This window comes from Bombina bombina, chromosome 6 (genome assembly GCF_027579735.1).
Source record: "Bombina bombina isolate aBomBom1 chromosome 6, aBomBom1.pri, whole genome shotgun sequence".
In the NCBI taxonomy this organism is placed as follows: domain Eukaryota; kingdom Metazoa; phylum Chordata; class Amphibia; order Anura; family Bombinatoridae; genus Bombina; species Bombina bombina.
The window spans coordinates 256289363-256304004 of record NC_069504.1 but is presented as its reverse complement, the minus strand read 5'-3'; the positions used below and the strand labels follow the sequence as shown (position 1 = coordinate 256304004).

General features: G+C 37.5%; 1 protein-coding gene across 2 annotated transcripts in view; it reads right to left on the bottom strand.

Annotated features, from left to right (window-relative positions):
* The window catches only part of PTPRB (protein tyrosine phosphatase receptor type B), a 238357-nt gene that overhangs the window by 33963 nt on the left and 189752 nt on the right, over window positions 1-14642 (bottom strand). For both annotated transcript variants that reach the window (XM_053716786.1, XM_053716787.1), the window contains 3 exons: window positions 9946-10036; window positions 6354-6430; window positions 4721-4855 (listed from right to left, as the gene is read on the bottom strand). In XM_053716786.1, the coding sequence (XP_053572761.1) occupies window positions 4721-4855; window positions 6354-6430; window positions 9946-10036 (303 nt within the window). The remainder of the gene's footprint in view (window positions 1-4720; window positions 4856-6353; window positions 6431-9945; window positions 10037-14642) is intronic.

Genomic DNA, 14642 nt, shown 5'->3' with positions numbered 1-14642 from the left:
TAAATTATGTAAATAGTGTCCCGCGGGGGGGGGGGGGGGGGCAGTCGTGAATAGTTTTTCACACTTAGTGAATTGATTTATTAGTATAAAGATAATTATGCACTTTCCTATAGTTAAACCAATAACTGAGCCACATGAACCCTTTATATACAAGCTCCGCTTGAGTAAGTGAATCACTATTAGTTAGTGAATATATGGCTACTTCTGAAATGTACGAACCTTCTATGGAAAATATTGATTTTACCTGAAGGAAATCAATGTTGTCAATAAGAGAAGTTAGTGGGGATGAACTAGAAGGTAAATATGGGTTAAAATGATTCATTTTCCCCCACACTTTCAGTATTTCTCTGGTTATGTGATTACTGATAGACGGAATTTCGGTTGAGGGTTCCAGCATAGTCTTCCCAGATAGGGATGACCATTGATTGTTTGTTCCATTCTGACCCACAATTAGACATCCTGATGGCCTCTACAATACACTATCCTGCTAAGGAAAATTGCAGTACAATATAATTCTATATCTGGGACTCCTAGGCCTCCCTGAGTTTTAGGAAGTAAGATCACTCACTTATTTATTCTTTGATGTTCAAACTAACATTGTTTTCAAAATCCTCCCATCCTTACACTCCAAAACTGTTAAGTTATCATAACACGGCTATGTACTGTTGGAGAGCTGCAAACCTAGCAGCATCGAAGCTCCAAACTAGAGTTTACTTATTTGTTTAACATATTTCAATCCATACACTCCAAAAATGACATGCTTTAATAAATGAGTTCTTTTAATACTCAAGTGTTTTAACCCCTTTTGGCATGAGAGGCCAATTTAGATCATTCACCTACAGTAGGGTTGCCTCTGCCATCATCTCTTTGCCTTCTCATTGTACAATAAATTGCCTGCATGCATAAAAAGCTTATTCCAACTTTACCCCAAATTTCATTAAATAAATCTTATAATTTAACTAAGACTCCAATGCTGACCAAAATTACAACTGAAAAGTGATATTAAATACCTTGAGACTGTAATATAAATATTTTAATTCTTTGTACGGAAAACAACTTTGCAATATATCTACATAACCCCTTAACGACCAGCAATGTACCCTGTATGTCGCTGGTCTTTAATTAGGTCTTGTTTTTTTGATAGTGTAGTCTGGCCGCCAGCGACGAGATATTAGGAAGCCTGCAGGAGGGATGTTGTAATAGCGCTAACAAAGGGGAAAAAAATCCTTAAGGACCAACAACATACAAGTTAGGTTGTGGTCGTTAAGGGGTTAAAAACAGTTGGACTTATTAAGGCCTAACCCTACATACCTGTTCCTATTTGGCCTATCTTCTTTTCCACAACACAACACAAATATCAGCAATAAATACCCTCTAGCAACACTGCCCTATTAAACTTTTTTTTTTATCTGAACACCTGGTTGTCAGCTGATTTTGTCATAGCTAGCCCCAAATGTGAATCTTTTTTGGCCTTATTCTGTTTCATCCTTTCATCTCCTTTACTGACTGTGACAGAGTGACATTTGATAGAATGATATTTGATAGCATAACTTTTGACATTTGAGCACAAAAGTTTTTATTAACTGACCTTTGATCACATTCATTCAGTCATTCATAATTTAATATCAAATTTCTAACATGACATTTGATTGTTTTGCTAAGAATATGATCATGTATCATTTGAAAGCCATTTCACTTGTTATTTATGATTTAAATAATAAAATGTGTTTAACCCTTTAGTGACAGCTGACGTACCAGGTACGTCATGCATTAACTAACAGTTAATGACAATGGACGTACCTGGTACGTCAGTTGTCTAAGAGAGTGCTGGAAGCGATCGCAATCGCTTCCAGCAGCTCTCAGGGTATTGCAGTGATGCCTCCATATGGAGCCATCCTGCAATACCATTTAGAAGACTCCGATGCAGAGAGAGCCACTCTGTGGCCCTCTCTGCACCGGTAGCGATGGTGCCGGTTCGTTGGTGGGTGGGAGCGTAACAGGGAGGCGGGTGGGCGGCCTATCGCTACCCGGCATCCGGTTCCTAGAAGTGCAATGTGCACGCCGGGTGCCGGGAGCGTGCGGGGGCGCGCGTGCGCGTGCATGTGTGCGCGCGCGCGTGCATTAGCTGGCACTGATACACTGACACCAATGAGGAGGGAAGAGGGGGGGGGGGAAATATTTTTTTTTTAAATAATATAAAAGGATCTGGGAGGGGGATAGGGGTATTGTGGGGGGCTGCTACACTACAGAAAAAAATAAAAAAAAGCAAAATAACCAAAAAACACTTGTTTTTGGGGCAAATTGGGTACTGGCAGACAGCTGCCAGTACCCAAGATGGCCGCAATTAGATAGGGGAGAGGGTTAGAGAGCTGGGGGGGGGGATCATGGAGGTTGGGGCTAAGGCAGGAGTCCATCACAGCTAAAATATTTTATTTTTTTTATGAAAAAACAAAACTCCTTTTATTTAGTACTGGCAGACTTTCTGCCAGTACTTAAGATGGCGGGGACATTTGTGGGGTGGGGGAGGGAAGAGAGCTGTTTGGGAGGGATCAGGGGGTGGGATGTGTCAGGTGGGAGGCTGATCTCTACCCTAAAGCTAAAATTAACCCTGCAAGCTCCCTACAACCTACCTAATTAACCCCTTCACTGCTGGGCATAATTTACGTGTGGTGCGCAGCAGCATTTAGCGGCCTTCTAATTACCAAAAATCAGTGCCAAAGCCATATAAGTCTGCTATTTCTGAACAAAGGGGATCCCAAAGAAGCTTTTACAACAATTTGTGCCATAATAGCACAAGCTGTTTGTAAATAATTTCAGTGAGAAACCTAAAATTGTGAAAAATGTAAAGTTTTTTTTTTTATTTGCTCGCATTTGGCGGTGAAATGGTGGCATAAAATATACCAAAATGTGCCTAGATCAATACTTTGGGTTGTCTTCTAACAAAAAATATATACATGTCAAGGGATATTCAGGTATTCCTGACAGATATCAGGGTTCCAATGTAACTAGCGCTAATTTTGAAAAAAAGTGGTTTGGAAATAGCGAAGTGCTACTTGTATTTATGGCCCTATAACTTGCAAAAAAAGCAAAGAACATGTAAACATTGGGTATTTCTAAACTCAGGACAAAATTTAGAAACTATTTAGCATGGGTGTTTTTTGGTGATTGTAGATGTGTAACAGATTTTGGGGGTCAAAGTTAGAAAAAGTGTGTTTTTTTCCATTTTTTCCTCATATTTTATTATTTTTTTGTAGTAAATTATAAGACATGATGAAAATAATGGTATCTTTAGAAAGTCCATTTAATGGCGAGAAAAACGGTATATAATATGTGTGGGTACAGTAAATGAGTAAGAGGAAAATTACAGCTAAACACAAACACAGCAGAAATGTAAAAATAGCCATTGTCATTAAGGGTAAGAAAATTGAAAAATGGTCCGGTCATTAAGGGGTTAAAAGATAGATAATCCCATTATTACACATCCCCCAGTTTGGCATAACTAACACGGTTATATTACCATACTTTTTACCTCTGTGATTAACTTTTATCTAAGCCTCTGCAGACTGCCCCCTTATTTCAGTTCTTTTACAGATCTGCATTTTCAATCAGTGTCGACTCATAAATAACTCCACAGAAATGAGCATAATGGTATCTATATGGCCGACATGAACTAGCACTATCTAGCTATGAAAAACTGTCCAAATCTACTGAGGTAAGAGGCAGCCTTCAAGGGCTTATAAATTAGCATATGAGCCTACCTAGGTTTAGCTTTCAAAAAGAATACCAAGAGAATAAAACAAATGTGATTATAAAAGTAAATTGGAAAGTTGTTTAAAATTGCATGTCCTATCTGAATCATGAAAGTTTAATTTTGACTAGACTGCCCGTTTAAGTGAGATAACTTATTTATTAAAAAACAAACAAACATTAAAATTACATTTCAATATATGACGTGGTTACATTTGTCTACAGTTTATAAGTTAAAACATTTATCTATTTACTTGCTCAGTAAATAAACTCAGTATCACTATGACAATGAGGGATAACATTTTCTCCTGTGAAGTACATTCCTGTTTACTATCAAGCTATAATTTATAGCTGAGGGCTATATGCAACTCTCTAAACTAGTCTTTGCGGCCCTGCGAAAAAACAAATGAGTTCTCATTTTTGTGGTCCCTGGTAAAATTTGAAACAAAAAATGTGTGTTTTTGGGTGACCACAATTCAAAAAAGCCATCCAGAGGTAAGAACACAATACAGAGGATACACTGCCGCTTTACCTAAACCTGGCTCTGTGTCACTAGATATTTTTAGGAAATATATTTTGTTTGTTTGATAGGTTTAAATTTATATTCAGCCCTTAAGAAATCTAACATATTTATCTGCGGCCTCCATGTGTTGGGAATTTGGCCATCATTGTTGTAGGCAATGATCTATATTCAAAGACACTTGTGAAGTTGCCAAGGGGTCTTAATGTAATGGCAAGATTATATCTGATATTTATTGTGCATCGGTTCTCCTATCTTTGCAGCTCTTCAAAAGGGGCTGCTCCTGCCATTAATATCTATATTTGCAGGTGTTACCCAATATATGATATCTTGTACATCAAATGAGAACTGCTAGCAACGTGGAAATAAAATAGCTCCAACACATAGAAAAACCTGCTTGCAAATAAAGTTTATGCAAATGCTTTATATCTGTAAAAGGATCACGTAACTTACCCGTCCTTTTTCAACACACTGTGTCACCATCACAATATTGTGAACATTTTGCTCCCACACCATTTTCCAGAAATCATCTTTAGTACCAGGAAGAGGTCCTTGTGTAGCGATGTATTCCCTGCGAAAGCTATTCCCCTAAATGAGGTAAAGTCTTTATTAGATGAAAACTGATCTGTACATTACAAATTTGCCAAATTCAATAACATAGTCTTCTACTATTAGCCATTTTTTATACTGCTTACACTGAGTTTTTAGATAATAAAATTCACATATATCCAGACAATAAAATTCACGTTAATTAATCTACTGTAAGCTAGATTACAAGTGAGGCACTATCGTTATTGCCGGCGCGACATTGTAATATCACCCCCACGCTAACTTGAGCTCATATTACAAGTTGAAAGAAAACGTGACCACACAAGCGCAATCTGCACACGTCAGGTTAGCACGACTGAAGACCTTGTGTAAAAGGGTTAGGGCTAAATAAAAATGTGCACCAAACACAACATCAATACATTAAAATAAAGTGTTACACTCATATATACAGTATTACAAATATTCATAGATATATTAATAAAAATGTTACAAAGATTAAAAAGTAAAATAAATGCTTAGAATATATATATATATATAAAATAGGGCTTGAAATTTTCAGTGGCCCCGGGCGACTTAGAAATTGCAGAGGACAACTTACAAATTTGATTTTTTTCCTATCTTTAACATTGAGTGGACTAGTAACTTTTTCCCTCTGGGCTAGTAGCTTTTAACCCCTGACTAGTAGATCATAGTGACATTTTTTCACCCCTGCATATACATGTCATATACATGTCTAATTATGTGTATGCATGTCTAAATATGTGTGTGTATGCATGTATATATAGATATGTATACAGTATATGTGTATACATGTGTATTTATGTTTATATGTGTATATATGTATATACATAGATATATACACATATAAGCACACACACACATATATATATATATATACACACACATACACACATGTATACATACACACATACACATATATAATATACACACACACACTTTTGAGCTCTTTCCACTCAAATACCTGAACAGAAGAAAAACAACATTTGTATTTATATTAAATATTTAATAATGTGTTTTATTTATTTCTATATATATATGCATATATATCTATATAACTGTATATATTAATATAGATATATATATTTTACACAAAAAAACATCAGATATATAAATAAAAAAATAAGAAAATGTTATCCTATTTGAAGAACATAGGAATGTAAAACATTTATTGCTCACTTTGGGTTAGCGCTGCAGGTTTAACACAGTGTTTGGTTAGCAAAAGAGCAAAAAGTGTTTTTTGCACTCTCCATTGAAGTCTATGGGGAGAAGAAGTTAGCGCGGTTGCGATATCTGACGTCTTACAGTTAGTTAGGTTTTGCCCACACGCTAACCTTTTACTTTCAACTTGCAATACGTGTGCTATCCCGTGCAGGTTACATGTTTATTTATAGCGGTATTACTGTTCAAGCGTGAGAGCTAAATTACTGCTCCATTTGTAATCTGGCACTATATAAGGCAAATCTATTGTATGGAGAGTTCTCCTAAACAGTCTATAACAGTTCTAAATAATACTAACTGGTGTGTAGCTGGCATTAATGTAATCAGAACAAGGATCATCATCAACATTGGAAAGTTTCACTCTTGTAGAATCATCTGTAGAAAAAAATATAAAAAAAACTGTTTAATTAGAAATACAATAATTGTCACTCTGGTAAACTCTAGATGATTCAGTTAACATAAAATTTATCAGCAAAAACATCCAAATGGAGAATTTGGTTTGGAAAAAAAGTGTTTGATCAGAAAAATAATATTGCAGTTAGTTTTTTTCTTTCTCCTTATAATAAAGAATAATGAATAAATACAATTTGTCCTTAATTCTTCCTGCTCATGGTCATGTGACCCCTGTGTCCTAATAATCAGGGTGATTGGATGTTTAGCTTGTACGGGAAGATTAGTATCATCTGCAGCTTTATCTGCAGCTGTGCAGACAATTATTATTAGTGTTTATTATTAATAGAAATATTTATTTATCACAATCACTGTTTCCAGTTTCATGCTGATTTCAAATGATTCTTTGCTTTAGAAAAAAAATAACAATCAAGCAGAGTGAAAGTCATATTGTATGTTTAATAAGACCTTCACAACATTTAAATGTTTAAACGTAGGCCTAACACAAACAAGGAATTATTTGAAATATGCATTAAAAAACAAAAACAAAATACAAATATGCAGGTACATGGAAAGGAAATTGTATAAAGGCACAGTCCAGAAGTGAAAGCTAATACTGCACCTTTTTAGTGTTTATTTATATAAGTATTTACCAAAAATCACTATTCAGTCCTATGATAAAGGTATGCAGGGAGAAGTGACAGTGTACTCAGGCGAGCAGTTTATCGTATTCAAAAATACGGGCTTGTCTTTCTAAACTGGGAGGTTGATATCTTCTGCCTCGAGTATACAAAACTGTCCAGTACAGTTGTCAGTTTCAAAATGCAAAAGCAGCTTTTCCAGATGACAAAATAAATTGAATATACTCCAGTAGGTAAAATTGGTAATGGGGAACAAATTAGAGGAAGAAATGTTTGCCCTCACGTAGCAATTTTGATACTGAACATTTTAGTGAGCTTATTAAGAAATGACCAGAATGCAAGTAACGTGATAAAAAAAACAACAGTAACCTACAGTATATTAAAAAGACCAACACATCCGGGGTGGATACAAATCAATGATTTAAAAAAATGAAAAAAACAACATTTGTTTTATTTAAATAGAATTTGTTTAAATAAAATGCTTTTTTGATGAAAAATCTATCTAATATACACCTAGATAACAAGTTTTGCGTTCTTGTTTTAACACTGAAAAAATGGTAATTTTAGCGTTAAAACAGCACCGCAGCCATTACAAGTCTTGTCGGTATAGATGTACCACAAGCCTTTTAGACTGTAACGCAACATCAATCCCTCGCTCTGTAAATTATGTTTTTTTCATGGGATTTGCATAGCGCAGCCATTATGAGTTTTGCAGTGAGACAAAAAAGCTTGCGTTGCAGCCTATACCGACATGATCCGTTTTGCAATCTAAAAGCAGTAGTTATGAGTTTTACGCAACAAAACTGTTACATAAAACTCATACCTAAAGTGTTACAAAGTACACTAAACACCCATAAACTACCTATTAACCCCTAAACCGAGGCCCTCCCGCATTGCAAACACTATATTAAATTTATTAACCCCTAATCTGCTGCTCCCGACATCGCTGCCACTAAAAAAATTATTAACCCCTATTCCGCTGCTTCCCGACATTGCCGCAACTATACTAAAGTTATTAGCCACTAAACCGCCACCCACACGCATCACAAACACTATTTAAATATTATTAACCCCTAATCTGCCGTCCGTCCACATTGCCCCACTATACTAAAGGTATTAACCCCTAATTCTGCCGCTACTATAATAAACCTATTAACCCCTAAATCGAAAGCCCCCACAATAAAATATACTAAATGAAACTATTAACCCCTAAACCAAAAGCCACCTACATCACAATAAACTAATTTAAACTAGTAACCCCTAAACCTAACGCCCCCCCTAACCTGTCAAATTAAAAAAGACTAAGTTTAAACTAACAATTAAACTAATATAACTATTTAACTAATATTAAACTAATTAAACGGCTAGATTACGAGTTTTGCGTTAAGCTGAAAAAGCAGCGTTAACAGTTCCTAACGCTGCTTTTTCACTCCCGCTGCTATTACGAGTCTTGCAGGTTTAGTGGCACCGCACACTTCTTTGGCCTTACTGCAAAATGACTTACGTAAACTTCGTAAACCCTTTTTTCTATTGGACTTCCATAGCGCCGGTATTACGAGTCTGTCCTGGGAGGCCAAAAAGTGAGCGGTACACCCTCTACCTCCAAGATCCATAAAGCATTCTAAAGTCAGTAGTTATAAGTTTTACACTACAACGCCGTAGCATAAAACTCTTAACTAAAGTGCTAAAAAGTACACTAACACCCATAAACTACCTATTAACCCCTAAACCGAGGCCCTCCCGCATCGCAAACACTGAAATAAAACTATTAACCCCTAACCTGCCGCTCCATACATCACCGCCACTATAATAAACATATTAACCCCTAAACCGCCGCACTCAAGCCTTGCAAACACTAGTTAAATATTATTAACCCCTAATCTGCCGCCCCTAACATCGCCGCCACCTACATTATATATATTAACCCCTAATCTTCCGCCTCCAACGTCGCCGCCACTATATTACATTTTTTAACCCCTAAACCTAAGTCTAACCCTAACCCTAACACCCCCTAATTGAAATATAATTTAAATAAATCTAAATAAAATTACAATCATTAACTACATTATTCCTATTTAAAACTAAATACTTACCTATAAAATAAACCCTTAGCTAGCTACAATATAACTAATAGTTACATTGTATCTAGCTTACGGTTTATTTTTATTTTACAGGCAAGTTTGTATTTATTTTAACTAGGTAGAATAGTTATTAAATAGTTATTAACTATTTAATAACTACCTAGCTAAAATAAAGACAAATGTACCTGTAAAATAAAACCTAACCTATATTACACTAACACCTAACACTACACTACAATTAAATAAATTAACTATAGTAAATACAATTAAATTAATTAAATTAAATTAGCTAAATCACAAAAAAATCAAACACTAAATTACAGAAAATAAAAAACAAATTACAGATCTTTAAACTAATTACACCTAATCTAATAGCCCTATCAAAATAAAAAAAGCCCACCAAAATAAAAAAAAAACCCTAGCCTAAACTAAACTATCAATAGCCCTTAAAAGGGCCTTTTGCGGGGCATTGCCCCAAAGTAATCAGCTCTTTTACTGGCTACAAAGTTATTTATTATGTAAAGAGGATGGTGATAATGCTTAATTTACATCAATCTTTCAGACAGTCCTATAAAAAATATTCCCTAAAGCAATAATGTAGAAAATAAATGATCCAATACTAAGCCCGCAGGTTACGTATCAGCAAAGGCAAAGTAAGCTATGGACCTTGAAATGTCTTATCTTGCAATACATACATTTTGTCTTCTATTTAAAAGATAATATGTTATGAAAAGAAATAAAATTCCATAGTAGACATACTATATAGTTAGTCACTCACAAGGTAATATGTTGTTGTATCGATTTTTTCCTCTGTTCTCTGGTAAAAGTGCTGTGTCAAAAGATTGATTTCGACCAACATCTTTAAGATCCTGAAAAGGCAAAAAAGTAAGAACTCTTGACATCTGCATGTAATGTGTTCAAAGGTTTTCAAAGCAATAAAAAAACAGCCATAAAAAAGTACAACTTAGGTTTATGATCTTATAAAATGCATTTACATGTACTATATATTATACAATTGACAGTGATCAGCTTTATTATATGAAACAGTTTATCTTTATTTGTCTTACAGTAAGAAATATTTTATCTTTATTCATCTAAAATCTATCACTGAACTCATTTTCGGGGAGATATTACTGATTAAATAATCTTAAAGGGATAGTAAAGTCCAAATGATACTTTCATGATTCAGATAGGGAATGTAATTTTAAACAACGTTCTAATTTACTTTCATCATCAAATTGCTTAGTTCTCTTGTTATTCTTAGTTGAAAGCTAAACCTAGGTAGGCTCATATGCTAATTTCTAAGCCCTTGAAGGCCGTCTCTAATCTGAATGCATTTGAAAGTTTGACACAGCTAGAGGGCGTTAGTTCATGTGCTTCATATAAATAACATTGTGCTCACGCACGTGGAGTTATTTAAGAGTCAGCACTAATTGCCTAAAATGCAAGTACAAAAGATCTGAGATAAGGAGGCAGTCAGCAGAAGCTTAGATACAAGGTAATCACAGAGGTAAAAAGTATATTTCTATAACAATGTTGGTTATGCAAACCTGGGAAATTGTAAATAAAGGGATAATTTATCTTTTTAAACAATAAAATTTGGTGTTGACTATCCCTTTAAGTCTTGTTCATAGTTAAAACTAATTAGGTCTACAGAAATTAAATAAGACATTGTAAGAGCTTACCCAAAAAACTTATTATGTGATTCAGATAGAAAAAAATAAAAATTCAATTATATACTCAAATGTACTTAGTTCCTTTTGTATCCTTTGTTGAAAAGCAGGTAAGGAGATGTTGGAGCATGTACATGAATGGAGAAATATATGGCACTAGTTTTATAACAATGATTAAGGTTGTATATAGTGATTGTTCACTGTGGTGATGTTCCAATAAACTTTAAGTGGATATACTATGGAAAGGTGCTGCCTCTTTGCTACATTTATCTTATAAACTAGTGGGAAAGCCTGCCCAGAGGGCAGTCTATTGTGGTGACGGAACTACCAAACCACCCTGCCATTTTCAGAAGGGCAGTCTATTGTGGTGACAGAACCACCCTGCCATTTTTGGAATCCACCTGGATGCAGCTTACGCTGGATCCAGGTGGATTCCGAAAATGGCAGGGTGGTAAAAGAATCCATCTAGGTGGATTCTTTCACCACCCCTTTTGCTCTCTAACCCCTCTCTTTTGCTCTCTCTCCTCGCTCTCTTTTGCGCTCTCTCCCCCCTCTCTCCCCCTCTCTTTTGCTCTCTCTCCCCCTTCTCTTTTGATCTCTCCCCCCCTCTCCTTTGCTCTCTCTCCCCCCTCTCTTTTGCTCTCTCTCCCCCTCTCTTTTGCTCTCTCTCTCCCTCTCTTTTGCTCTCTCTCCCCTCTCTGTCGCTCTCTCTCCCCTTTCAGTCTATGTGTTGTTAAATTAAAAAAAAACTAAAAATAAACTACATAAAAAATAAACAAATTATCAAAAAAAAAAAAAACATAATTTATGCTTACCTGATAAATTCCTTTCTTCTGTAGTGTGATCAGTCCACGGGTCATCATTACTTCTGGGATATTACTCCTCCCCAACAGGAAGTGCAAGAGGATTCACCCAGCAGAGCTGCATATAGCTCCTCCCCTCTACGTCACTCCCAGTCCTTCGACCAAGGACCAACGAGAAAGGAAAAGCCAAGGGTGAAGTGGTGACTGGAGTATAAATTAAAAAATATTTACCTGCCTTAAAAACAGGGCGGGCCGTGGACTGATCACACTACAGAAGAAAGGAATTTATCAGGTAAGCATAAATTATGTTTTCTTCTGTTAAGTGTGATCAGTCCACGGGTCATCATTACTTCTGGGATACCAATACCAAAGCAAAAGTACACGGATGACGGGAGGGATAGGCAGGCTCTTTATACAGAAGGAACCCCTGCCTGAAGAACCTTTCTCCCAAAAATAGCCTCCGATGAAGCAAAAGTGTCAAATTTGTAAAATTTGGAAAAAGTATGAAGCGAAGACCAAGTTGCAGCCTTGCAAATCTGCTCAACAGAGGCCTCATTCTTGAAGGCCCAAGTGGAAGCCACAGCTCTAGTAGAATGAGCTGTAATTCTTTCAGGAGGCTGCTGTCCAGCAGTCTCATAAGCTAAACGAATTATGCTACGAAGCCAAAAAGAAAGAGAGGTAGCAGAAGCTTTTTGACCTCTCCTCTGCCCAGAGTAAACGACAAACAGAGAAGACGTTTGTCGAAATTCCTTAGTTGCCTGTAAGTAAAATTTTAGAGCACGGACTACATCCAGGTTGTGCAGTAGACGTTCCTTCTTCGAAGAAGGATTTGGGCACAAGGAAGGAACAACAATCTCTTGATTGATATTCCTGTTAGTAACTACCTTAGGTAAGAACCCAGGTTTAGTACGCAGAACTACCTTATCCGAATGAAAAATCAAATAAGGAGAATCACAATGTAAGGCTGATAATTCAGAGACTCTTCGAGCCGAGGAAATAGCCATTAAAAATAGAACTTTCCAAGATAACAACTTTATATCAATGGAATGAAGGGGTTCAAACGGAACACCCTGTAAAACATTAAGAACAAGGTTTAAACTCCATGGTGGAGCAACAGTTTTAAACACAGGCTTAATCCTGGCCAAAGCCTGACAAAAAGCCTGGACGTCAGGAACTTCTGACAGACGTTTGTGTAACAGAATGGACAGAGCTGAGATCTGTCCCTTTAATGAACTAGCAGATAAACCCTTTTCTAAACCTTCTTGTAGAAAAGACAATATCCTAGGAATCCTAGCCTTACTCCAAGAGTAACCTTTGGATTCACACCAATATAGGTATTTACGCCATATCTTATGGTAAATCTTTCTGGTAACAGGCTTCCTAGCCTGTATTAAGGTATCAATAACTGACTCGGAAAACCCACGTCTTGATAAAATCAAGCGTTCAATTTCCAAGCAGTCAGCTTCAGAGAAGTTAGATTTTGATGCTTGAAGGGACCCTGTATCAGAAGGTCCTGTTTCAGAGGTAGAGACCAAGGTGGACAGGATGACATGTCCACCAGGTCTGCATACCAAGTCCTGCGTGGCCACGCAGGAGCTATTAGAATCACTGATGCTCTCTCTTGTTTGATTCTGGCAATCAATCGAGGAAGCATCGGGAAGGGTGGAAACACATAAGCCATCCTGAAGTCCCAAGGTGCTGTCAGGGCATCTATCAGGACTGCTCCTGGATCCCTGGATCTGGACACGTAACGAGGAAGCTTGACGTTCTGTCGAGACGCCATGAGATCTATCTCTGGTTTGCCCCAACGTCGAAGTATTTGGGCAAAGACCACCGGATGGAGTTCCCACTCCCCCGGATGAAAAGTCTGACGACTTAAGAAATCCGCCTCCCAGTTCTCCACTCCCGGGATGTGGATTGCTGACAGGTGGCAAGAGTGAGACTCTGCCCAGCGAATTATCTTTGATACTTCCATCATAGCTAGGGAGCTTCTTGTCCCTCCCTGATGGTTGATGTAAGCTACAGTCGTGATGTTGTCCGACTGAAACCTGATGAACCCCGAGTTGCCAACTGGGGCCAAGCCAGGAGGGCATTGAGAACTGCTCTCAATTCCAGAATGTTTATTGGCAGGAGACTCTCCTCCTGACTCCATTGTCCCTGAGCCTTCAGAGAATTCCAGACGGCACCCCAACCTAGAAGGCTGGCGTCTGTTGTTACAATTGTCCAGTCTTGTCTGCTGAATGGCATCCCCCTGGACAGATGTGGCCGAGAAAGCCACCATAGAAGAGAATTTCTGGTCTCTTGATCCAGATTCAGAGAAGGGGATAAGTCTGAGTAATCCCCATTCCACTGACTTAGCATGCACAGTTGCAGTGGTCTGAGGTGTAAGCGTGCAAAGGGTACTATGTCCATTGCCGCTACCATTAAGCCGATTACCTCCATGCATTGAGCCACTGACGGGTGTTGAATGGAATGAAGGGTGCGGCAAGCACTTTGAAGTCTTGTTAGCCTGTCCTCTGTCAGGTAAATCTTCATTTCTACAGAATCTATAAGAGTCCCCAGGAAGGGAACTCTTGTGAGTGGAACGAGTGAACTTTTCATTTCGTTCACCTTCCATCCATGTGACCTTAGAAATGCCAGTACTAACTCTGTATGAGACTTGGCAGTTTGAAAGCTTGAAGCTTGAATCAGAATGTCGTCTAGGTATGGAGCTACCGAGATTCCCCGTGGTCTTAGTACCGCCAGAAGAGCACCCAGAACCTTTGTGAAGATTCTTGGAGCTGTAGCCAATCCGAATGGAAGAGCCACAAACTGGTAATGCCTGTCTAGGAAGGCAAACCTTAGGTACCGGTAATGATCTTTGTGAATCGGTATGTGAAGGTAGGCATCTTTTAAATCTACAGTGGTCATGTACTGACCCTCTTGGATCATAGGTAAAATTGTCCGAATAGTCTCCATCTTGAACGATGGAACTCTTAGGAATTTGTTTAGGATCTTTA